At 42.4% G+C, this 24,914-nt stretch overlaps 1 protein-coding gene across 1 annotated transcript; it reads left to right on the top strand.

The window, feature by feature from the left end:
• The first annotated feature begins 8,099 nt into the window (after window positions 1-8,099).
• On the top strand, window positions 8,100-22,986 carry LOC115099170 (kelch-like protein 18). Its single transcript, XM_029616570.1, has 4 exons — window positions 8,100-9,937; window positions 14,995-15,717; window positions 16,228-16,528; window positions 20,407-22,986. The coding sequence occupies exons 1-4, from the start codon at window positions 9,605-9,607 to the stop codon at window positions 20,784-20,786; spliced, it is 1,737 nt and encodes a 578-aa protein (XP_029472430.1). The 5' UTR covers window positions 8,100-9,604; the 3' UTR covers window positions 20,787-22,986.
• Window positions 22,987-24,914: the final 1,928 nt, after the last annotated feature.

Raw genomic sequence — 24,914 nt, forward strand, 5'->3', positions numbered from 1 at the left:
GTGAGAATTCTTTCAGACAATGCAACGACGGTGATGTACATCAACAGGCAAGGTAGAACAAAGTCGTCCCCTCGCTGCAGAGGCGGACAGTTTGATGGCCTGGGCAGAATGCCATCTGGTTCAGTTGGCAGCATCTTACATATAGCAGGAGTAGACAACGTGTAGGCAGATTTTCTCAGTCACCAGCAACTAGATTCTGGCGAGTGGGAGCTGTCCGAGGTGGCGATGCGGCTCCTGATTTGTCGGTGGGGGGTACCCCGACTAGATCTGATGGCTACTCGACTGAATGCGAAGGCGGCTCATTTCTTCAGTCACAGGAGGGAACACGGGGCGGAAGGCGTGGATGCCTTGGTCCTTCAGTGGCCCCACGACATACTGCTCTACGTGTTTCCTCCCTGGCCGCTGGTGCAGAAGGTATTAAGAAGAATAGAGTCCCACCAGGGCCCAGTGATTCTCGTAGCTCCAGAGTGGCCATGGAGACCGTGGTTCACAGACTTGATCAACTTAGCGGTCGACTACCCCTTGCGTCTCAATCACCTTCCGAATGTGCTAGGGCAGGGTCCAGTATTTTTTGAGCAGGCTGCTCGCTTTTGTCTAGCGGCTTGGCTTATGAGAGGAGGTGGCTGCGAAAGAGAGGATATCCGGATGCGGTTATCTCAACTCTATTGCATGCCCAGAAAACATCTACCTCTCTTACTTATGTTCGAGTATGGAAGGTTTTTGATTCCTGGTGCAGCTGGTTGAATGTGTCCCTGCGTCGGGCCACGCTGGTGCATGTTCTTGCAGAATGGCTTGAAAAAGGGCCTGGCATACAACTCGATTCGTGTACAGGTAGAGGCGTTGGCCTGTTTGCGGGGTAAGGTTGATGGTACGTCTCTTGCAGGCCATCCTGATGTGGCTTGTTTTTTTGAAAGGAGCCAAGTATTTGCCTCCGGTGCGGGACGTCTGTGCGTCGCGGAGTTTAAATTTGGTTCTCTGTGGCCTGCCTTTTGAACCACTCAAACGAATGCCAAGGCTCCCCGTTTCTTCAGTCTGAAAAGAGAGCATAGAGCGGAAGGGGGTCAACGCCCTGGTTCTCCCCTGGCCACATGATGTTCTCCTGTATGTGTTTCCTCCGTGGTCTCTGTTAGGCAAGGTTCTGCGAAGAATAGAGATTCATCTGGGGAATGTAATTCTAGTGGTTCCAGAGTAGCCTCGAAGACCCTGGTTCGCAGACCTGATCAATCTCGCTCTGGACAGATCTGTGCATCTGTCATCTTCAGGGTCTGCTCCTCTCTGCACTTTGTTCCCAAAAGCCGCAATACTTTCTCCATCTCGACCCTCATCTGACCTCTGGGCGGAGATGTCGTTACAGGAGCCCCTGGGCTTAGCGATATCATCTCAGCCATGGGAGAAACACAGAGCTCCTGGTTTTCTCCAAACGCGGCCCTCGCTTCCAGAGTGAATTCAAAAAAGCTCTCAATTTTTTGTTGCTGGTTATCTTCTTCCTTCACAGGTAAAATGTTCTTTCGTTTAGCTTTTCGCTTAGTGTGAGGCATCTAGAAGGTCTAACAAAGCAATATTCAAAGGAAACAGTCAAAGGTATATGGGAGCTCTTTCAATCATGTCTCATGCAGAGGCCATCTTGCCTCTCTAATCTTATCTACATTTCTACAGATCGATTCAAAATAAGAGACCCCTTGTTCCAAAGATGCCTTCATATGAGAATGTAATACAAAATGTTGTACCTGTAGGTAAGGAAAATGTCTTTAGCTGAAAGCTTATACCTAGAATGCAAAGTGGAAAAGCTAAGAAAACCAGATAGACACCATAAATATTCCCAGCAGGTAATACCATACGAATATCATTCTAGGAAGGCTGGATTCATAAAATCTGGTGCAAAGAAACTATCATAGTATAAAGAGGTACTATAATAATTCCTCATTCTCACTAGCCTTCCACCCCCATACCTTTAGAGAAAGAGATAGGAGATAAATTATTAGTCAATATACAAGAAGTTTTGGGTTGCCATATTAATATTGCAATGGGGAAGGAGCCTGCTTGTTCAAAAAGAACCCAAGGCTTCGAGGAATTGGGATGGTACCAATCCACACTGGTTTTAAGATGGGTGGCAGATGATACCAGACCTACAGGCTGATACAGTACAGCTCTGGTGGAGTGCACTGTTAACCGCCATTTGGATGTGCATTTGACGCGCTAGCTTTACCCCTTATTCAGTAAGGGGTAATAGTGCGTCAAACGCGCGTCCAAACCCCCCCCCCCCCCCCCCCCCAGACTAATAGCGCTTGCAACATGCAAATGCATGTTGATGGCCCTATTAGTCATTCCTGTGCAATACAGTAAGTAAAATGTGCAGCCAAGCTGCACACATGATGTTAAGGGCAGCAATCAGAGCTTGGATGCTTTTGATAACAACCAGATTAGCCCGCTGGATCAAGGAGCACGGATTCAAGCTGCTGCCCTTGACGCTGACGTCAGTTCCTCCAAAAAGTAGTCTAATGGTGCTGTTAAAGACTAATCCAGTATTTTTTCCAGATTCTGCCTTCCCCCCCCCCCACCTTTCTTAGTGTCAGAGCCTGCACTATTTTTAACTGATAAATAGCAGGCAAGAAGGAAAGTTCGCAAAGCAGCTTCCAGGACCCTTTCTGCCTTTACCGAAACCATTTGAAATGCTGATAAATCTTACATAAGCAAGTTTTTTTTTCTTTTCCAAATATTTTCAACATTTTCAGGCTTATACTGAATAAAGTATTATCTTTAAGTAAAGAAACATAAGTCTGCTGAATAGAAGAAACCTTTAACAAAAAACATTTTCATAATATTTATCCATAATTTTCTCACCTTCAATCACCAATTCTTCACCTTGGACATCATTGTGTCGAAGAATAGAATCTGCATTAGAAGTGCATCTAGGGCAACTTTCCATGAGTCCCAGGGGCCTATTCTTTATGCTAATTTTCAAAACATACTACCTGTTTTATCTGTCTGAAAATTAAAAAGAGTAAAGTATATGTGCTTAAAGCAGGCTGTGCACTGGCACCTGCTCCAGTGCTTTCTAGAATTTCACAGGGGGGGGGGAGAGAAAGAAGCCACTTCTGAAAAGGTAGATGAGGTACAGATGCACCCCTCCAACCCACTCAGGCAGGGTCTATATCTATAAAGGATTGCTTAGTAAGTGGCATGTCAGTCTGGCAAGCACCGTTTTGTATGGGAGAAAATAATAATAGTGCTGGCCTCAGGCAGCTGGAGCCATTTGAAATAGTGACCAGGGATCTCTCCTGCCCTGTGAAGATTTAAACAGATTTTAAAGACCCCAGGGAGTAAGACGGTCAGAGGGAGACGAGGGGCTGTTTGTTTTATTTCATTTTTTCAAATAAATGAAGCAAAACCTATGGCAAAAGACAACATTTATGTACCCCCCATAACCCCATCTTTAATTTTTATTAAATTTTAATCAATTTACAGAACATAAGTTCAGGATATCAGATAACATATGTATTACCACAATACAACAAGTAGAAGTAAAACAAAGTATTCCTTTTTCTTATCTGAAAAATTATAAGTAAATGGGGAGTCCAATATACATTGAGCAGAATTATAAAGAAAAAAACCCCAAAAACAAAGCTATCATTTAGCCAAATATCTTGCCCTATAGCATGATTCCTGAACATAAGAAAATGCCATACTGGGTCAGACCAAGGGTCCATCAAGCCCAGCATCCTGTTTCCAACAGTGGCCAATCCAGGCCATAAGAACCTGGCAAGTACTTACTTAAATGTCCGGGCATGAGAGCAATTTCAGGAATGTGAGTCCAGATATATTCGCAATTGTGCAGGGTCTTGAAAAACATACCTAGATGGCTGCTCTGTAGATGAGACATGCACAACCTCGCTCCGTGGTTATATGTGTAATTTGCCTTTTTTTTTTTTTTTTTAACTTTACCTTAAAACTATTTCCTATTCCGCATACAAAACGAAAGGCAAAATTGAAGCCAACTATTACCTCTACTCCTAATCTGGTTCTAAGCCAGCCACGCAGCGAGAGTTTGTTCGCAGATCCTGGGAGGAATTTGCCAGCGGGAGGAAAGGCAGAGATCCCCGATGGGGGGCAGGCCTCGGGGGCCCAAGTGGAGGAAACATCCTTCAGTCCCGGCGCCACCATCTAAAATCTTCAGTTTCTCTGGAGATGCCACAGTTGAGTGGCTGGAAGGGAAAATAGCGCCTTTGAGAACAACAGTCCCAAGAAAGGACGCTAGGGAGGTGTCTCTTTCGGAGAGCCGAGTGGATCGAGGCTCCTGGCGACCATGAATAATCAAAAAGATGGTAAGACCGGAAAACTAGGGGCAACAGCGAGGAGTGAGCCAGAGATACAAGTGGCTGGCACTTTTCCTTTGATAAAACCTAAGGAAATCACAATAGACACGATATGGAACATGTTTGTTGCGATGGACTCTATTAAAACCATGTCGAGTTTAGTCAGAGAAAACTTGCAACATACTAAAAATGTGGACATTAAAATTAATACTTTGGAAAAGAAAGTGATAGAGAATGAACAAAGAATCGAGGACATAAAAGAAATTCAAAATAACTTAGTAAAATCCAAATCTATAAGTTATAGTAGAATTGAGAGAATGGAAAATGAATATAGACATGTTAGGATATTGAATTTCCCAAAGGTTAAGGGTCTGTCACCACGAGATTTGTTCAGAAGTTATGTTAAAGATATTCTGAGATTTCCTGAAGAGGCGTTACCTGCTTTATCTAGGATATACTATCTACCTAGTGCCAAGAAAAAGAAACAAGAAAAATCAACACAATTTCAAACAGGGAAAGATGAGTCTTTGAATGCAACAGCACTCCTTGAAATGACTCTGGATACCGTAATAACAAGGGAAACTGTCTCATTTGTTTTTTCTCTCTGAAAGCTGTTTTGAGAAATTATCTTAGAAATCAAGATCTTGCGTTTCACAGTTACAGAATTTGGATTTATCCAGATGTAACAAAGGCCACGCAGGAGCGAAGGAGGAGTTTCCTACAAATGCGACCAGAAGCCATAAATAGGGGTTCAAAATTTATATTACGTTATCCCTCAAAATGTATTTTGATTAACCCCATCTTTAAGCTTGCTTTAAAGCTTAAGGCTGTCCCCACTCAGTCTTGTTGATATTAAGCAGAATTTTTTTTTACTGTAATAAAAACATTTCCTGAAGTCTCGGATGGCTTGCACGCTCTGTGCTCGTTTCGCTTAGCAGATGTTCAAGCTTGTATGCAAAACCTGTTAATGGAACAGTAGATGGCAGTAAAGCTTCAACATTTCTACACTATACTGACTTGGTCATCCTGAAGACATCCAGCCTAAGGCACAATTACATTACAAAATATTTTATAATTCCCAACTAAGATAAATAACCATGAGATTCCAGGAAGCATGAGATCCATAGCTGGGGTGATTGAAATACAGAGGTAGAGACTGATGTGGAAAGTGAGGGAGAGAGACAGAATGGTAGGGACAGGGGGGAGCAAGTGAGAGAAAAACTGGAGGGGGTAAGATAATGAGGAGGCAGAGACCCATAGGGACAGGGTGGAAACAGACCCTAGTGGGCAAAGGTTTTTGTGATTATGGTTGAAGTTTTGCAAGCCCAGAAACACAAGAAGTAAAGAAAAATAAGCAAGTGTGATATTTTTATTTCTCTTACAATTAAAAAAACAAAACTTCATGACAGAATATGAACAGATAGACTCTGCCTTTGGATCACAATCATAATAACCCCTTAAAAACTCTTTTTAGTAGAAATAAATGGTGCTTTTCGATTCGGTGAAACGTAATACGAAGTTGCCCAGCTCACACTGTACCTTCGGCCTACCTTTAAGAATAGGCAAAATATCAAATGTGCAAGGTAGAGAAGGCAAAATTCTCAGGTTAAGGAAGGGATGACTGAACCCCTTCTATTCCAAATTAAAGCAGATGTTACAGCTCCTTTGTTTTGCACCACCTTTTGAAGAAAATCCAATTTATAAAGAGTAGTTAAAGTTACAGGACTGAGTATCATTAGGTTCCTGGACACTGCAATGAAACCGCTGAAAGGAGTGGCTGAATATCTGGAGCCATTCTCGAAATTATTGCCACAGAGAGCTAACGCTGGGGGGGGGGGGGGGGTTTCCAACCAATATAGCTCACATCTGCAAAGCCTAAAACTTCAGGCTTAATAAGCACCATCAAGATTTAAGAACACTTACATGAAAATGACAAGAGTCCAAGAAGATGGCCTCACATCTTTCGGCGTAGGGACTCTTGATGGCATACAGAATAGCATCACACTACCTTAGTTTCCTGCCCCTTTCCAAGGGGGTTGGGACAGAGGAAGCATATCAAAGTCCTACAGATATAGTTAAATGAACTTTGGCAAACCAAAATGATTACAGCATTAACATTCTTGCCAGCAAGGAAAAAGGAGTGCACTAGTGCTTAGCAGGGGTCACATCCCACCTCCCCCACTACACTTTTAGTTACTTTGGGTAAGTTGCTTTATCTCTCATTGCATTATGTACCCACTTAGAATGTAAGCCCTTTTGGGAAGGAACGTCTTGTATGTGAATTCTGAAAATGCTTTTCCTAGCTTGTAGCAGATGGACTCAGGACTAATGGGTATAGTGTACACCTGCTAGCAGTTGGAGACGGATCAGATTTTAATCTGAAGTCAGCCTCTAGTACATATATCCCTGCAGGAAGTGCAGCTCTCCAGTATTTTCCGTCTCCATAGCAGTTAGGGACTATCTGCATGTTCTCACAGCGTTCGAACAAATTCTTAAGAACATAAGAAAATGCCATACTGGATCAGATCAAGGGTCCATCAAGCCCAGCATCCTGTTTCCAACAGTGGCCAATCCAGGCCATAAGAACCTGGCAAGTACCCAAAAACTAAGTCTATTCCATGTAACCATTGCTAATGGCAATGGCTATTCTCTAAGTGAACTTAATAGCAGGTAATTGACTTCTCCTCCAAGAACTCATCCAATCCTTTTTTAAACACAGCTATACTAACTGCACTAAACACATCCTCTGGCAACAAATTCCAGAGTTTAATTGTGCGTAGAGTAAAAAAGAACTTTCTCCGATTAGTTTTAAATGTGCCCCATGCTAACTTCATGGTGTGTTCCCTAGTCCTTCTACTATCCGAAAGAGTAAATAACCGAGTCACATCTACCCGTTCTAGACCTCTCATGATTTTAAACATCTCTATCATATCCCCCCTCAGCCGTCTCTTCTCCAAGCTGAAAAGTCCTAACCTCTTTAGTCTTTCCTCATAGGGGAGCTGTTCCATTCCCCTTATTTTGGTAGCCCTTCTCTGTACCTTCTCCATCGCAATTATATCTTTTTTGAGATGCGGCGACCAGAATTGTACACAGTATTCAAGGTGCGGACTCACCATGGAGCGATAGAGGCATTATGACATTTTCCGTTCCATTAACCATTCCCTTCCTAATAATTCCTAACATTGTTTGCTTTTTTGACTGCCGCAGCACACTGAACAGAAGATTTTAAAGTATTATCCACTATGACGCCTAGATTTTTTTCCTGGGTGGTAGCTCCTAAAATGGAACCTAACATCGTGTAATTACAGCAAGGGCTACTTTTCCCTATATGCAACACCCTGCACTTATCCACATTAAATTTCATCTGCCATTTGGATGCCCAATTTTCCAGTCTTGCAAGGTCCTCCTGTAATGTATCACAGTCTGCTTGTGAATTAACTACAAGTAAATAACTGTAATACATTGAACATGCATACTTTTTCTACCCATTTTAAAAATAAGTACGCACATATTTTACATGTGAAACTAAAGGAGGACTTATTTACAAAAATAGCAACTTGCATGCATAAGTCTGCATATTTTAAAACATGCACTCAAAACAAAAGCAACAGACTTTAGAGAGGGAAATAGTATTTCAACTATTATCACAAGAAATTTAGATTAGACTAGAGACAATATCATCAGCGTATGCTCAAAGAAAAGGTTTAATCTGCTGTCTCTCGCCCTCAATGGGCCTCAGGCAGTAGTCAGCCTTGTGAGCAAAGATTATTTATTTATTTATTTTATTTATTTATTTATTTAAAGGTTTTTTATATACCGCGGAACGTTACAAACATCACCTCGGTTTACAATGAACAATAATTTAGCAACAGGCTTTACAATCATTTCTCGAAGAACAAGCATATATCAATAAACCAAGCAAAGAGTAAACATATAGTACAATTGGTTCCCATCTAATTATTTAATCATTTGTCTCATGTCTTTCTAAGTATTTATCAAATAACTATTGTAATTTTAGATTTATTAAATTCCAACCAATTTTAATATAAAGCATCTATTAGAAAGTTCTGAACCGGCTTATTACCAAAATTTGAATAATAGAGAATACTTAGCCAAATGAAGGTCATTCAATACCCAGCCCGACATGGGCCATGTTTCGACTATAATTCATGCTAAAACGCCATCATGCTGCCCTGATTTGTATTAGCCCTTGATAAAGGGCCCCGTGTCGGGTGTTGGTAATTATACCACTGAAAAATTGGACATTCGGGCATGAATTGATTCTCCACAAGGGTATAAGATAAGTACAACGGCTCAAATATAAGAGTTTCAAATTTTAAGTGGTGATGGATTTTCACTTATAGAAAAATATAAAAAGTTAAAAAAAAAAAAAAGGGATTACCTGACCAATGAATATATATAAGGCAGAGTACGAAAGTCATTGTATTATACGATGATGCCTATTATGATGGTCAATACTGATTACATTTTGCGTCTAGTTAATTGGCTCAGATTTTTTGGGACCACGTTGGTACACTCTCAGTTTTGAAGTTCAAGTTTTTCCAGCGCTCCTTCATAAAAAGAAGGTTGTCCTGTGCAAAATTTAAAGGTGTGAGTATTTGAGAGCCAAACACAGATTTAGGTGAGAGGCTAACTTTTACAGACCGATGAACAGAATAGGCCTAGAAGGCACATGCAGAAGATTATTAAGAATAACTGTACATTACGTGAAAGCATCTGATAAGACTCCGAGTGCACACAGACACAGGCAGTGCTGCAAGCTATAACTACATGTAAAACTACAACATCTCCCTAGCTTCCCAACAACGCACACACTGTCGGAAGCCATAAATTATAGTAATGGTGCAATCTCCTTCCCTCTCGCTGTGCCTCGCCCTAAGCCACCACACAGTGTCATGAGCCATCAGTTTGTAACTCTGCCATCTTTCTGTCTCTGCCCTCATGCCAACACACAGATGCACCACACAGTGCTGGAAACTATAGTCACACTGACACAGATATACACACACACACACACACATGCAGGCACCTAGTGCCAGGAATTATATGTCCGTAGATATGGTAACAGTGCTATTTCTGAAATGTGATGAGCTCCAAACTTCTTTTTCAGCTGCAGACTGGAGGGAAGATTAGTCTTAGTGCACAGGGAAGAGAGGAGATTTGGTCGAACAGGGGATTTCTTGGCTATGAATTCTCCATTGGTTTGTAATACTATCGGAGCAGAGTAAGCCAAGCCTTGGAACCATCTGATTTCTTCACTCAGACACACCATGGTGGGGTTTCCCCCTTTCTCTCATGGAGAATGGGGACAACAGACCTCAGTGTTCCCTGCAAACAGGCCTTGCAAAGTGCAAATCTTTCAGACTCTGTTTGCAGCTGTGTCCTCCTTGCTTCAGACTCTGGTCAAATTTGTTATCAGTGTCCTAGCACAAGCAGGCTTAGCTCTCAGGAAGAGGGTCTTGTTTTGCAACGATGGTGTGTCTGTTCAGAGGAACAGAGAGCTGGACAGTTGGCAGAGGAACACGCAACAAAGGATCTATCACAGCAGGGAGACAGAGAGCAGATCGTCTGTTACAGTTCAGACCAGCATCTGCTCCTTTCAGGTAGGTTTCCTTTACATGGAACGTCACAGGGATAGTGAAAGGACAGGGGGAGGAGATTCATTAATGAAAAAAAAAAACCCTGCATATTTAAAGCTGAAATAGAAATGAACTTAAAATAAATCAAATGGCACTTAGCTAATAATACTTGTGGCTGGCTATCTTGGGCTGTATTAAGGGCATGGTGCAGTAATAGAATGCAGGTGCTCACTGACTACCATCCTCTCCTAGTATACGGGTATGGATGTACCATTTGCATCTGCCTAAAGAAGGTTCTGGCAATCATACAACTCCATGTTTCTTTAGCATGGAGTTGTATGAAGCACAATGTATGCACCATAACAGATGTACAATTTATTTATTTATTACTTTTTATATACTGACATTCGATCTGAGATATCACATCGGTTTACATTCAGGTACTGTAGGTATTTCTCTATCCCCAGAGGGCTTACAAACGCTGAGGTAGATCTTCAAAACATACGCGCGCACGAACAAAAGTACACCAGATTTTATAAGATACACATGTAGCCACGCGTATCTTATAAAATCCGGGGTCGGCGCGCGCCGAGCCGCACAGCCTGCCTCCGTTCCCTCCGCGTCCCCCCACCTTCCCCTCCCTTCCCCTACCTAACCGACCCCCCCCCCCCGGCCCTATCTAAACCCCCCCTACCTTTGTTGGCAGATTTATGCCTGCCGAAAGCGCCATCACCCAACCCGGGGGCTGGTCCGGAGGCCCCGACCATGCCCCCAGGCTGGCGTCACGCCCCCGACATGCCTCCCGCCCCGAAATTTGTGCCGACAACCCTTTGCAAAGCCCCTGGACTTAGACTCGGCGCGCACAGGGGGGGTTTGGGGTAGGTTTTCGGGGGGTACGCGCGTACCCCTTTGAAAATCTACCCCTAAATTTGGTACCTGAGGCAATGGAGGGTAAAGTGACTTGCCCAAGGTCACAAGGGGCGACAGTGGGACTCAAACTCTGGTCTCCTGGTTCGTAGCCCACTGCTCTAACCACTAGGTTATTCCGCCTCCCTACGCATACAACATTTCTTAAGAGTAATGGTGCACATATAGTAAAGTGCTACTACAACAATACCGATTAATGCAAAATAATGTGAAAAATCATGAAACCTTTGTATACACTACAGCTTACCACAACACTGAATTAAGGAAGTAGTGTTGGTTGGGTGGTCAAAGTATCAGCTTGCCCATTTCTTGACTCTTATTTCCTCTTCTAGGACTGAAGACATTTTCCAGGGTGCATCACAGCACAATTATCAGTGGTGCAGAATTCTAGCAGCCATATGGGCATGGATAAAACTGGATACCTTATGCGTTGCGATACTGTGTATTGGAACAGCATAAGAATTATCCAAAGATGATGTGCATGAACTTTTAGTAACTAGGCCTATGTGATCTCCAAAGCCCATGTAGATCATCTGTGGACAATTCTTATGTTGGTCCAAGGAAAGAAAAAAGGTTTGCAAACTTGCAAAGAATCTATCTCGCTTATCAACACTGAATCTAACCTAACCACCAGACTGTTAGCATCTTGTTAAATGCATCATCTGTTCTTTGGTACAGCCACAATACCCCTATTCTGATGTCATGTGCAAATTTTACTAGTAGGTTATTTGTATCCTCCTCTAACTCACTGATATACAGAGTGAAATGTGTCAGGCCCACATTACATTCTTCCACTGGGAGACAAAGTCATTTAATATGACTATTTCTTTTCAAGTCAACATCCCAAAAAGTTACTCTAAAGCAATTTTCATGAATGAATAGGCTTTGCATGTAGTTATTAATGCACGATAGATGCTCTCTTAATTAGAATGGTTTAGAACCAGTTGCACTTTACATATTTTGGAGGTAGGTGAGATGTGGGACAGGAGGTTTGCAGTAGGAGGCCCAGTCATTTAGAACTCTCTTCCAGAGTATCTAAAAGCTAAAACAAGTATAGTCACTTTTAGGAAGCAGTTGAAGGCTTTCCTTTTGATATGGTGCACTTTGAAGATGCCACTCTTTGGGTGGCTTATATTCGGGATGTGCATTTGTTGGGCCATTCGTTTTGTCTGTGTTATGGGTATGCGTACCTCACGGATTTAAAGTATGCATGTAAGAAAGGATGGTACTCGTTAATAAGATACACATATACCGTCCATTCTTACGCGTGTACTATAAACCTGCGAGGTATGTGCGAACCCACGAAACAAATGAAACAACAGATGCACATCTCTAGCTTATATTGTCTTACATCCCTGGTTGTATGGTCCAATAGGCATGCCTAACTTGGTTTTATGCATTTCCTTTTACGCTGATGTTAATTTCCCCCCGACATTCAAAGGATTACTCTTCGAGTGTTACGTTGTCTTTTATTTTATTATATATGTAGATTTAACCTGCCTAGGCGGGATATAAATTTGCGTTAAACATACTGCTTAATTTGATTTCTTGGTCACATTTTAAATTAATCTGACTGCAGTAGCATTTTATTTTGTCTACAGTTTCACTAAGAAATATGTATTAATACTGCTCTCTGAGAAATAAAATGTTTGATTTGAAATGTGCAGGGCATCACATCTACCTGCTTGAGCGCTGTATGACCCACACATTCAGCAGAATCTGTAAAATGAATTAGTAATATCGTTAGTACTCAGGGATAAAGAAACTAAATTATTAATGGAATCAAATATACTAAGAAGTGCAAAAGGTAGGTCTGATTAACAAAGTACTTGAATCAGACAAGCAAACTTCAACTGTTTAGAAAAAAAAAATGTATATCCTACTGATCCTACAATGCATACTTAGTGGAGTACAGAAACTTAAAATACTAATAAAAAAAAGCAAGCACCACACATCAAAAATCACACAAAAATGACATTGCCAAACAAACATATAACATAATAAAGCAAGTTTGCTTACCATAAATGGTGTTTTCCGTAGACATCAAGATAAAGCAATCAGCCATGACATATGGGTGATATCATCTGGTGGCACCGAATGGACCTCTCTCAGCTAGTAGAACTGAAGGCCAATTAGGTGCAAGAAGTACCAGAGAGCAAATGAGATCTGGAGTTTTTAGGTGTAGCCTTTGTTCCATTGCATAACTGGTAGGGACAGAGGTATAGTATCCTCCTCTGCTCCTGTTAAAATCTTGTGTAAGCTGGAATAGAGCTGTGTTGGAATCATTGAGATATGACTTGATGCTGGAGCGATCCATCCTGAAGGTGTTGAGGATCGGTACGATTCATGATCTAGGGCATGAAGCATCAAGTGTGTGAAAGATTTTTGCTTTGAGAGCACCATAGACTTGTGTTTTGATGATGTCGTGAACTTTTGTACCAATACGCCTGAGACTCTGTTCTGGCTGCTCCAGCAGCTCCTCAGAGGTGCCTCTTCTTTTTCGATGCATGATGCTTACTCGATCCAGAGGATTTGACCTGTTCCGCTGATGGGGGAGATATTTTTGAAGAGCTACTGCTGAATTAAATTCCTAGCAAGGCAGACGAAGCTGCAGCTTCTAATAGACTATTGCAGTTTCTTCATTTTCCAGGCTCTTAATTTTTGAGTACATAGAAACATAGAAATGACGGCAGAAGAAGACCAAATGGCCCATCCAGTCTGCCCAGCAAGCTTCCCTCATTTCTTCTCCCATACTTATCTGTTTCTCTTAGCTCTTGGTTCTAATTCCCTTCCACCCCCGCCATTAATGTAGAGAGCGGTGGAGGAGCTGCATCCAAGTGAAATATCTAGCTTGATTAGTTAGAGGTAGTAGGAGTAGTAACCGACGCAATAAGCAAGCTACACCCATGCTTATTTGTTTTTACCCAGATTATGTTATACAGCCCTTATTGGTTGTTTATCTTCTCCCCTGCCGTTGAAGCAGGGAGCTATGCTGGATATGCGTGAGGTATCAGTTTTTTTCTTCTCCCCTGCCGTTGAAGCAGAGAGCTATGCTGGATATGCATCGAAAGTGAAGTATCAGGCACATTTGGTTTGGGGTAGTAACCGCCGTGACAAGCCAGCTACTCCCCGCTTTGTGAGTGTGAATCCTTTTTTCTTCTCCCCTGCCGTTGAAGTTATGCTGGATATGCGTGAAGTATCAGTTTTTCTTTTCCCCTGCCGTTGAAGCAGAGAGCTATGCTGGAAATTCGTGATGTATCAGTCTTTCTCCGATGCCGTTGAAGTAGAGAGCCATGCTGGATATGCGTCGAGAGTGAAGTATCAGGTACATTTGGTTTGGGGTAGTAACCGCCGTAACAAGCCAGCTACTCCCCGCTTTGTGAGTGCGAACCCTTTTTTCTTCTCCCCTGCCGTTTAAGCCGTGGTCTGATTAGAGGAAGTGGTAGAGTCTGTACCCATTGGTTATGGACATTCTCGAGCCACAAACAGTCTGAATTCACGGACTGTGGAATTCTTCTTTCCAGGTATCATGAGGAAAAACAACAAGTTCTTAATTTTTATTCTTTTTCCAAATAGAAATATATTAAGTTTTTAGAGAGAAAACAGGGAGGGAGAGAGAGAGAGAGAGAGAGAGAGATACATTTCTGTATTGGTGCTTGAACAAAAAAAGACTGAGGGGGCTCACGAGGCAAAGCCCATGCACGAAGTCCCGCACATGCTCAGTACAGCAACATCTCTACTAGCTGAGAACGACATCCCCTTGGTGCCACTGGATGATGTCACCCATGTCATGGCTTATCGATGAAAAAAGAAGTGCATCCTCAATTAACAATTAAATCTCATTCAATACTGAATGCTTGGACAAAGAAAAGGCCTCAACTTTTTTTCTGAAGAAGCTTAATTTTCTGTCCTGCGTCTTATCTTCCTTCTTGGCTGCATCTCTCTTTGTTCCTTCCATTTCTTTCCTTGCTGTTCCCCTCCCATTCCTATTCCTTCATGCCATTACTTCCAATCTCGGTCCCACCTTCCATTCCCCTTCCTGTTTTACCATGCCCACCTCATCCCCTCTTCCTTTTCTACTAAGTTTAGGACAATATGTTCATTTAATGGCAGGATTTTCAGATCCAAATGATGGCTTTTTTTCATATTGCTAGGTCGATCTGGAAAGACTGATGGAGCATAGCGAGTACTTCAGAGCACTGTCCACATCTTGCATGAAGGAAACGCTGGAGAACCAGATCCTTCTAGATCATATCCCCTCCAATGCCTTTCACTCCATCTTGGAATACGTCTTTAAAAACAAATTCTACATGGAGCAAGAGTTGCTGCTTCCCAGCATTGAGGCTGCCAACTACCTGGCCTGTCAGTCATACCTGGAGAAATGCTGGGTCTCCCTTCGAAGCTTCTTAAGCCCTGAAACCTGCCTCATGTACCTAGACTTTGCCAAGTCCATAGTGTGTGAGGAGATGCAGGCAGTGGTCCATCAGTATTTGAGCGATGGCCTCCTGGAGTTGCGCAGCATCACAAAGGCTCTAGAGGAGGGGGAAAGGGACAGGTTGGTGAGACTGAGGATGCAAGGACCCCAAGACCTGTGCGTGTTGAAGAAGGAGAACCTGATCTCGGGATCACAGAGAGAGCTAGATCCCATGCGCTTCTTGTATCGGTTAGCTCTGGAAAAAAAGGGCTTCTGGAGCCGTGGTACTAAGCTCCCATTCATAGCTGAGAAGTGGAATTTCAGCACAGCTGTTCTCTGGAACTATCTCTTTGTCATCGGTGGGTATAAACAAAAAGTAAGAAGAGGATCCGAGTTCCGAATGGCAGCATTTCGATATAATCCTATTCTGGATTGCTGGGACACCACAGCTCCTTTACTTAAGGTAAGGCCTTATCCAAAGGAAATTAGAACATTACAACAATAAAGCATAATTAATCTGAATTTTCTTGTCTCCAGCAGCCACCTAAGCATATGGAGCCACAGGAAGAAGTTAACATGTTATGTACAGGAATGAATTCCTGTCTAATCCCAAGAAATGTTCTTCAGAGACTGAGCTCAATGTTTTATAGCTTTATCCATGTACATATACATAGGGATTTTATTTTTAACCTGTCCTGGTTTTGAACTTATATCCCAGTACACAGTGGTATAGTACCAGAATGCAGCAGGATGAAAGTTGTCAAATATCCAGGACTGGCATAAAATCTCCTTCCTTGGTAGCTCCAAAATACACATATACATCCCAGACACAGTTTCTGCTCCTTGGATAGTTAGAGTCCTTAATACTCTATAGTCACCTCACTGCTGGGTTATTACCAGGCCAGATGGTTATCTGCTTTTGCTAGTATTTATTTTCTTCATAAATTAAAATCCCTCTGTTTCCCTTCCATAGCGACGGCGTCACTTCAGCATGGCTGCGACACACTGCCACATTTTTGCCATTGGAGGTTGGTACCTGGACTGCCTGCTCGCCCCGGACTCCAGCACTTGTCTCTACACAGCTGTGGAACGCTATGACCCCTGGACCGATACCTGGACCTTTGTCTCCTCTTTGCCTCTCACAGACTTCTCTTTCACTGTGTCCCTGTCCCATGATCTCCCGCTCTGTGCTGTTCATTCCAGTTGCATCTATGTCCTGGGAAGTGTTCAGAAGACAGAAGAAAAACTAGTGCTGCAGTATAATATACAAACAGGTAAGAGACGGGCACTGCAGAATGAAACTCAACAATCCAGTAATCGTAACAGAGAATTCTGGACAGGCACAGCAGCACTGTGCATTCATTCCCAAGTGGAAGATCCTTGGTTTGATTCCTGGATTGGGTTTTCAGCACTCTGGGTTGGCTGGGGCAGGAGAGAGAGAATTCACAGCCACGGAGGCAGGTGGGAGTAGGGGGTTGGGGTCATCATCTGGTAGCTGGAATTAGAGCCTACGATACGAGGTTATGCAAGTAGCCCTGGTGCTCGGCTCCCAGCCTCAGGCAGTTGAAAATGAAGGCTCCTGGTGCCAGGATCCCAACAATGGTTCCGACTGAGCTGGAAGGTCAAGGAGAAACTATTGTGTCAAAAATACCCCCAAAACAAAAAGATTTCCACCATCCTTTTTTCACACCTATGATACTTCAAATATTGCACAGCAAATCTGTGCCTGCGAGGTAGCACATCTCTGCCCCAGGACACTGGCTGAAAAACGTTTACTTTACTCCCACTTCTGTTCTTTGAGTTCTACACAGTTGTCCAGAGTTTTGCAAAGCTCTTCCACACACATTCCCCCAGCACTAGGCACGCGGGAATCCGCAGCCTACGATCCTGAACTGTTAGGATTGGCTACACCTGAAGAAAGGACTTGCAGCCCTTGAAAAAAAAAATTCCACCCAAGAAAAAGCAGGGGGGTCCATACCAAAACCAGGGGGCGTCGGTCCTGCACCCACTGAACTACCTTCCCCCGCTGACAAACCAAAACCAGGCGAAACATCTGGCAGTCCCCCCTCCTTTTCCATTCCCGCATCATGCTGGGAAGGTTCGGGCTTAGCAGAATCAGTCGGAGACAATTCTCCCCGAGCCTCCAAGCAGCACTGACACAAGTTAGAGGGGACGCCAGGTTGAGATGTCCGAATATGGCAAGCAGCACAAAGGGTAAGGCACTTAGGTTTCTTTGCTACCGATCCATGGATAAACACCTATCAGTATGATCCAAAAAGCAACAGATAACTGTGCACCCAGCTGTGCTCGCAATAAGCACTTACCACAGATGCCCAAAATGTAGGCGCCCAATACACGGTTCAGGCAGGCGCTCACCTGACTGAATGCTCACCGAGCATCCCTAAACACACACCTGAGCACCCACCTAAGCGCACACCCTGGCGCGCAAGCATGAACCGTCAGACACTGTTTCGCAGCAGCCTTGCGCGCAGAAAAGCATGCAATCGCCGCCATGGCCTACCATGTGGCGACCAAGCAAAGCCTGAGAGCTGGGCCTAGCCAAAAGGCCGCTCAACCCACCAACCTGTGACAACTCCCCACGCTCCCCCAGAGATGGAAACGGATATCGGATTGGCGCACCATACTCCGAGATCAGCAGGGGGATGGAATCCCTAAAATTTGACTCATTCTTTTCTTTATTACTCTTTACCTGAGCTCAGCCCGTCTCCAGCTGCAGGGGGAAAGGGCAAAGGCCTTCACCACCGCACTCTGTTTCCTGCACCTGCTAGCCCCTTATCTGTTTGTCTCTCTCTTCAGCTAAGTCCGCTCTGGAAAACCAGCTCCGGACCTAGGCACAGATCCGCAGATATCAGATCAGGAAAACTCGACTGAGGAAGGGACCATAAGGTATCACCACAGGAGAGCGGGACAAATTAACTTCTTTTCCTGCTTTGAAATGTTTGTATGCTAATGCCAGAAGTCTAAGAAGTAAGATGGGAGAGTAAGAGTGTATAGAAGTGAATGATGGCATAGACTTTGTTGACATCTCAGAGACATGGTGGAAAGAGGATAATCAATGAGATATAATTTGTACTCTGGTATAGAACTATCGCAATGATAGAGAGGAGCAACTTGGTGGTAGAGTGGCGCTTTATGTCTGGAATAACAGAGTCCAACAGGATAAAGATCCTGCAAGAGACTAAATGCACAATCAAATTTTTATGGGTAGAAATCCCTTGTTTGTTGGAGAAGAGTATAGCGATAGGAGTATACTACCATCCACCTGGCCAAAATGATGAAACAGAGTGAAATGCAAAGAGAAATTAGAGAAGCTAACCAAATTGGTAGTGCAGTAGTAATGGGAGATTTCAATGAACCCAATATAGACTGAGTAAGTGAAACATCAGGAAATGCTAACGAGATTAAAGTTCCTGGATAGAATAAATGACAGTTTTATGGAGCAACTGGTTCAGGAACAGATGAGAGAGGGAGCAATTTTAGATCTAATTCCAGGTGAAGCACAAGATTTAGTGAGAGAGGTAATAGTGGTGGGGCTGTTTGGCAATAGTAATTATAATATGATTACATTTGCATTAATGACTGGAAAGAGGATAGTAAGTAAATCCACAGCTCTAAACTTTGAAAAGGGAAACTTTGATAAAATGAGAAAAAAGTTAAAAAAAAAAAAACCAACTGAAAGGTGCAGCTACAAAGGTTAAGAATGTGCAACAGGTGTGGACATTGTTAAAAAAAAAAAAACAAAAACAAAACTATTAGACAATTGTATGCTGCAATAACACTTATAGTGGATTATTGATGAGGACAATAAATCAAAGTAATAAACAAAATTAATATAATACAACAGCATCTTAATTTTAGAAAAGTTTTAATAGATAGGAGGTCCATAACAATCTAATTAGATATACAACACAGTCACTTAGATAGATGAGGAACTGAATTCGCTAACATCTATCTAGGCGATTGTTTTGTATATCTAATTAGATTCTTATAGACCTCCTCTCAAAACTATTCTAAAATTTAGATAATGTTTGTTGAATTATACTCATTTTGTTTATTACTTTGATTTATTGTCCTCACCAATAATCCACTATAAGTGTTATTGCAGAACACAATCGTCTTTTTGCTATTTTTAAGGGTGTTTTCTACACGTCGGTCCACCTTTCCCTTTGTGCAGCTGCATATAAACCTGCTCTCTGACCCCCTATGCCCCCTGCTGGTGGAAGGACATCCTGCAGAACAGGATGGGAAAATGAAGACCTTGAGCCAAAGCGCACCAGTTGGGAAACACTGGTCTATAATGAAACTCATTTGCCACCGATGTGCTCATCCTGCCTGTAAAAGTTTTGTGCCCTAATCTTTTGGCTTAATGATTTTTGTACTATCTGCAAGTACAGCAAGATCATTTTCAATATGTCCATAGAAAAAGGAATTCTAAGGACCAAGGGATCATGATATGAAGTTGGAGGAACGTAGGTTCACAGGAAACATGAAAAAATACTTCATTACCAAGAGGATAGTAGATGCCTGGAATAACCTACCCTACCAGCAGAGGTGGTGGAAAACATCACTGTGATAGAGCTTAAGCATGCTTGGGACAGACAGAGGACAGCGATAGGAATAAGAGTGGGAGGTTGCCGTATTGCAAAAGACCCATTCTTCACTCCCTGGAGAGCAAAGGCAAGGCAAAAGGGGATGAGGAGAAAACAAAGGGCAGATGAAGGAAGCAAGACCGAGAGATTCTACTCTCGGTCATGAGAGCTGATTTGTAACCAACAGTGCTAAAACTCCTCAAACAAACTGGGTCGATGCCAGAAGGTTGGCTACAGAAGTCAGTGTCCAGCATGGTGATAAGAAGAAAACATGGAGCAAATAAAGCAAGCATGACCTAGTGACATTACAGGCCACAGGATAGCCAGGTTGTTACCAGCAAATTAAATGGCAGCTGTTCTTTTGTAGAATTCAGCTATGTACCAAAGTTCACAAAGTGTTATCAGATCACATGGTCTCTCATTCCTTGACCTCATTGTGTTTATGTTATTATCCTCCTTTAATGTGATTACAGTCCTGTGATACAGTATTGTGCATATTAATTATCAGTCGCATCCTCAGACGTTCTTGTCTTTCTTTCCAGACACCTGGCAGGAGCTGCTTCCAACACTCACCCGTGCCGATGCCAATATCCCCGGTCTCTACTTCCTTGGTGGCTCTGATCCACTTTACTTAGTTGGAGGCAATAATCAAGAGAATGTGACCGTCTCATTCAGCCCGGGATCCCGGCACTGGGGAGCTGCACGAAGAATGCCAAAGTGCAGCCTGGCTGGACAGGGTGCTTCTCTGCAGAATCATTTTTTTATGCCAGCACCAGAACTGAACTCCGTGCTGGAAATAGACCTTGTGTCACTGCATACACAGACCTTACAGCCTCTGCCCTACCCACTCTCCTATGAGGCACTATTTTTCTTATACTTCCCACCAGAAGAACGCAAAAGGGAGAAGGTGGAAGTGGATTGAGATGATAGGCACTAAGACCCTTCAAACCTGAAAAGTGTTTTTCTTTCCTGGGGGACTGGGTGAAGGAGGGATGTTTGCAGATGGTTTCAACAGCATTTCGTTATTATTGCTATGGCTGTAAGTGGAGATACTAAGGAAGAAGTTTGTGATGACAAGTGAGTGACTAATGATTGTGATAGGTGGTGTGGTTGAAGGCATGGCAGTCAGAATCAGTGGTGCTGACACTCGTGATACAGCAGGGCATTCATCAATTTGCTTTTGTTATCAAGTTTGCAAGGCAGAAGTATTACTTTTCTTAGTGACACAAACTTTGTTTCTTCGAAGGGCAGGATTGAATATCTGAAATATGGTGTGAGAAACTGAAAACTCTATTTGGGATCGCTGGCTTTTTATTGTCTGCCTTTTCTCCCAGATTTTTGTTTGCAAACCCAAATGCAAAAATCTTACTTTAACACAAATAAGGCCTTATCGCTGTATTTTAATCCAACTGTCTTTATTCATTAATGCTGGTTTGACTAAAAATTTTCAAACTGAATCAAGAGAATACCTGTAGGTTTAAAAGGCTACATACATATTCCCCCCCCCCAAAAAACAGATGGGTCATTCCATATCAAGTGGACCAGGCGTCCACATTCATCCTCCTCCAAAATTGAACAAAGGTTTGCACAGATGTTCTCTCTAGGGTGTCAAACAAAACCATACTACATTTTTCACCTGGAACTCCATTGGTTGGAGAGCTAGAGGCCGTTAAATGGCGGTCACCTATGAGTACCATGCTCTGTGCAACTTAAAATGGCCATTTTGTCCAGGTGCTGCAGCCTGACAACACCTCTCAAGGGCCTGAAATTTTGTTGATTAGTACAAACCCTGGTGGTAAGTCCCAGTGCAAAGTTTAAAACATAACATGAGCTTACATCCCTTTTTATAGGCCAGCAAAGTATGTGAAAAATGTTACAAAAGAAATATAAGGCTTACTTTGACTCCTCATTGCTCCTGACATTTACTTTGATTCAGGCCTTGACTGGACCAATAGTCATGGCCCATGGCATATACATATATGATTTGCACTAAGAGGCTTTACAGGCCACTGGAAGCAAAGATATAAGACCCGGTCGCTTTATGCACATTTATGCCAATTTTTAGGTGCAAATATTTCTACTGTGTAGTTTATAATTCCTTTTTTTTTTTTGTCATTTGGAAGAGCATTTTTTCCCCTACAAACATCACCCTGTCATTTTGGAACTGATCTTGATTTGGTCAGAATTAAGGCCCCAATAATATGCATCATTTGCATGCATGGGTGTGCTATGTTAAAAAGAGGCATTTTTGGCGCCCTGCTGCATAACATGCAAATGAGCTACAGATGTGAAATTTTACAGTGCGGCAAAGTTTATTATATTATGCTTACCATGTTTGTAGCTTATGACATCTTGCTTTGACATAATTTTATAAATGACCCCTCAAAATGGACATTATGTTGTATTATTTACTGCAATCAAGCCTGAATGTGCAAGTGTATCACTTTCACACGGAACTGTTTTGTGGCAGAGATTTTGGGAACATGCCCTGGCCTGTGACACCATTGTGCTCTTTGTGTCCCTGGTACGAAATTTTTCTTTGTCCCAAAAGGAGCACATTGAAGCAATCAGACCTGTACAGGATGAGATGTTTAGCAAATGCCATATATTGCTGGCAGAAGGGAAAATCATCGATTCAAGCCCATTGATGCAACTAAAATTTGTATTAGCAAAATTTCAAATGACATCACCTCATTCATTGCAAGTGTTCTAGAATATGAACGTGAATATTTTCGTGCCCTTCAAGTGTCCAGCTTCCAACCTGGTCAGTATTTAGCTTGCATATATGATAAATCCTGGTGGATTGGCCACATATGCAAAGTCTTGGTCAATTTCTTGCACCCCCAAGGTCCTGCCAGGTCATTTCACTGGCCACCCCATAGAAACTGTTGGGTTCCAGAAGAACACGTTATTGCTATCCTTGATACACCCATAACAACTTCATCAGGCAGGCAGTACATTTATTCACAAGCCACTTTGTCAAGCAGTGATTGGACATTCAAAAGCATTTGTAAGTCAGGAAAAATCACTAAGTGAATTTTTGTAAAATCTGCAGTTTAAGCAATTCTTGTATGTAGTGACTTGCCTTTTGTTTTGTGCTTAAATAAAAGCTTGGAAACCTGTGGCTGGTACCTTGTCTGGTTATCTGGAGTGGTCCTTATGCAATGGGGTTGTCAATTTTGCTGAACTGGCAATGGCTCAGCCATCACTGACCAATGCAAGGTAACTAATCAGCACACAAAGTTTTGCACTGACTTTGATGACTAATTTATGAAAATATGTCAAAAGCTAAAAGTGTGGTAAGCACAGTAAACTGCGCTGCATTGTAAAATCTCACCTCTAGCTCATTTACATGTTTCATAGTTGGGTGTCAAAATGGCTCTTTTTAACATAGTGCATACACACATGCAAATGCTTGTCTTTGGGATTTTAATTCTGACCAAAACAAAGCTGGGTTCAAGATGAAATAGGGTGACCTTTGTAGGAAAAAAAGTGCTCTTTCAAATGACATTAGAAAGAAAAAAAAATTAAAAACTGCACAGCAGAGATATCTGTAACCAAAAAATAGTGAAAATTTGCATAAAAAGGTGCCATAGCTTTATGTAACTATATCTTTGTGTCCAGTTGGCTGCAAAGCCTCCTAGTGCAAATCCTAGATGTATGTCATGGGCCTTGATTACTAATCCAGTTATGGCCTGTATTGAAGTATACATCGGGAGCAATGAGGAATCAAAGTAGGACTTAATTTTCTTTTTTTTTTTCCCACGTAGTTTGCTGGTCCATAAAAAGGGTAGCAAGCTCATGTTACATTCCAAACTTTGCATAAGAACATAAGAAAATGCCATACTGGGTCAGACCAAGGGTCCATCAAGCCCAGCATCTTGTTTCCAACAGTGGCCAATCCAGGCCATAAGAACCTGGCAAGTACCCAAACCAGAGGTTGTAATAAACCACAAAATTTCAGGCCCCTAACAGGGGTTATTTGGCTGCAGTGCCTGGACAAAGGGGCCGTTTTGTGTTGTGCAGACCATAGTACCCGAAGAGCGACCTTCATTCATCTGCCTCTAGCTTTTGAACCAATAGAGATCCAGCTGAAAAAGTTTGCATATTTTTGTTTGAGGCCCTCGTGAACATCCACAGAAAATTGTATTCAGTTTGAAGGAGGTTGAGTATGGATGATTTCCTAAACTGGTCCACTTGACATAGAATGTCCCAGATACTACTGACCCATGACCTCTTATCTGAAACCAGGAGATCCAATTTAGTAAGTGGGAAGATGGCATTGCTCCTGTTTGTGGCCCAGCAAAGTGAAAAAATTGATGGGGAAGAGGATATAAGAGGGAGGAAAAGAAACAGTCGCCAGGATGGGATGAGAGTACACAACCAAAGGAAGAAGAGGAATTAAGAAAAAGAACTTACAGGAGAAGAAAAGGAGGGGGATAAGTATGTGGTAGGAGGAGAAAGAAGAAGACAACTGGATGAGAGGGAAAAAAGTTAAGAGGCTAGGGGGAACTAAAAGAAGCAGTGGTTATTTTCTGCTAGGTCACCAACCTGGAACCTTTTATCCCTTATATCCTCTCCCCCATTGCAGTTGGAGTGTAAGGTGAAAGCTGCCTTTTTTTTTTTTTAAGAAAATAACCACTCAAAAGAACGATAAAAGGATATAAAGAACCATATATTATGCAAACAAAAAGGAAAGCCAAAGAGACTAAAGGAAAAAGCAAAATATGAGGAAGATGGTAAATAAAAGTCTGAAAGAGAAAGAAATAAGGAAAAACGATAACTGAGATAGAACAAAACCAAGAAGAAAAGAAGCAAGCAAGAGAATAAATACATTTAACCACAGTCACAAAAACATTAGAAAACAGTTTTTTTGGGGGGTTAGGATTGTGCATTTTTTTGGCTTCGTTTGTGTTTGGATCTTTGAGGCAAACCAGACTCCTCCACTCACCCATCAACATTTTCGGCTCGCTCTCTTCTAAGAGCTATCGCTGGAATTCCTTAGGGACAACCGTGGGATTCCCTTTTATGCACGAGGGATTTCTATTGC

The sequence above is a fragment of the Rhinatrema bivittatum genome, chromosome 9 (assembly GCF_901001135.1).
Source record: "Rhinatrema bivittatum chromosome 9, aRhiBiv1.1, whole genome shotgun sequence".
Taxonomy (NCBI): domain Eukaryota; kingdom Metazoa; phylum Chordata; class Amphibia; order Gymnophiona; family Rhinatrematidae; genus Rhinatrema; species Rhinatrema bivittatum.

Bases quoted from the DNA above. Each gene is read 5' to 3' on its own strand.
- LOC115099170 (XM_029616570.1), top strand. From the start codon at position 9,605: ATGGTGGGGTTTCCCCCTTTCTCTCATGGAGAATGGGGACAACAGACC. The intron at 15,718-16,227 runs GTAAGGCCTTAT...TCCCTTCCATAG, and splicing joins CCACAGCTCCTTTACTTAAG to CGACGGCGTCACTTCAGCAT. The intron at 16,529-20,406 runs GTAAGAGACGGG...CTTTCTTTCCAG, and splicing joins GCAGTATAATATACAAACAG to ACACCTGGCAGGAGCTGCTT.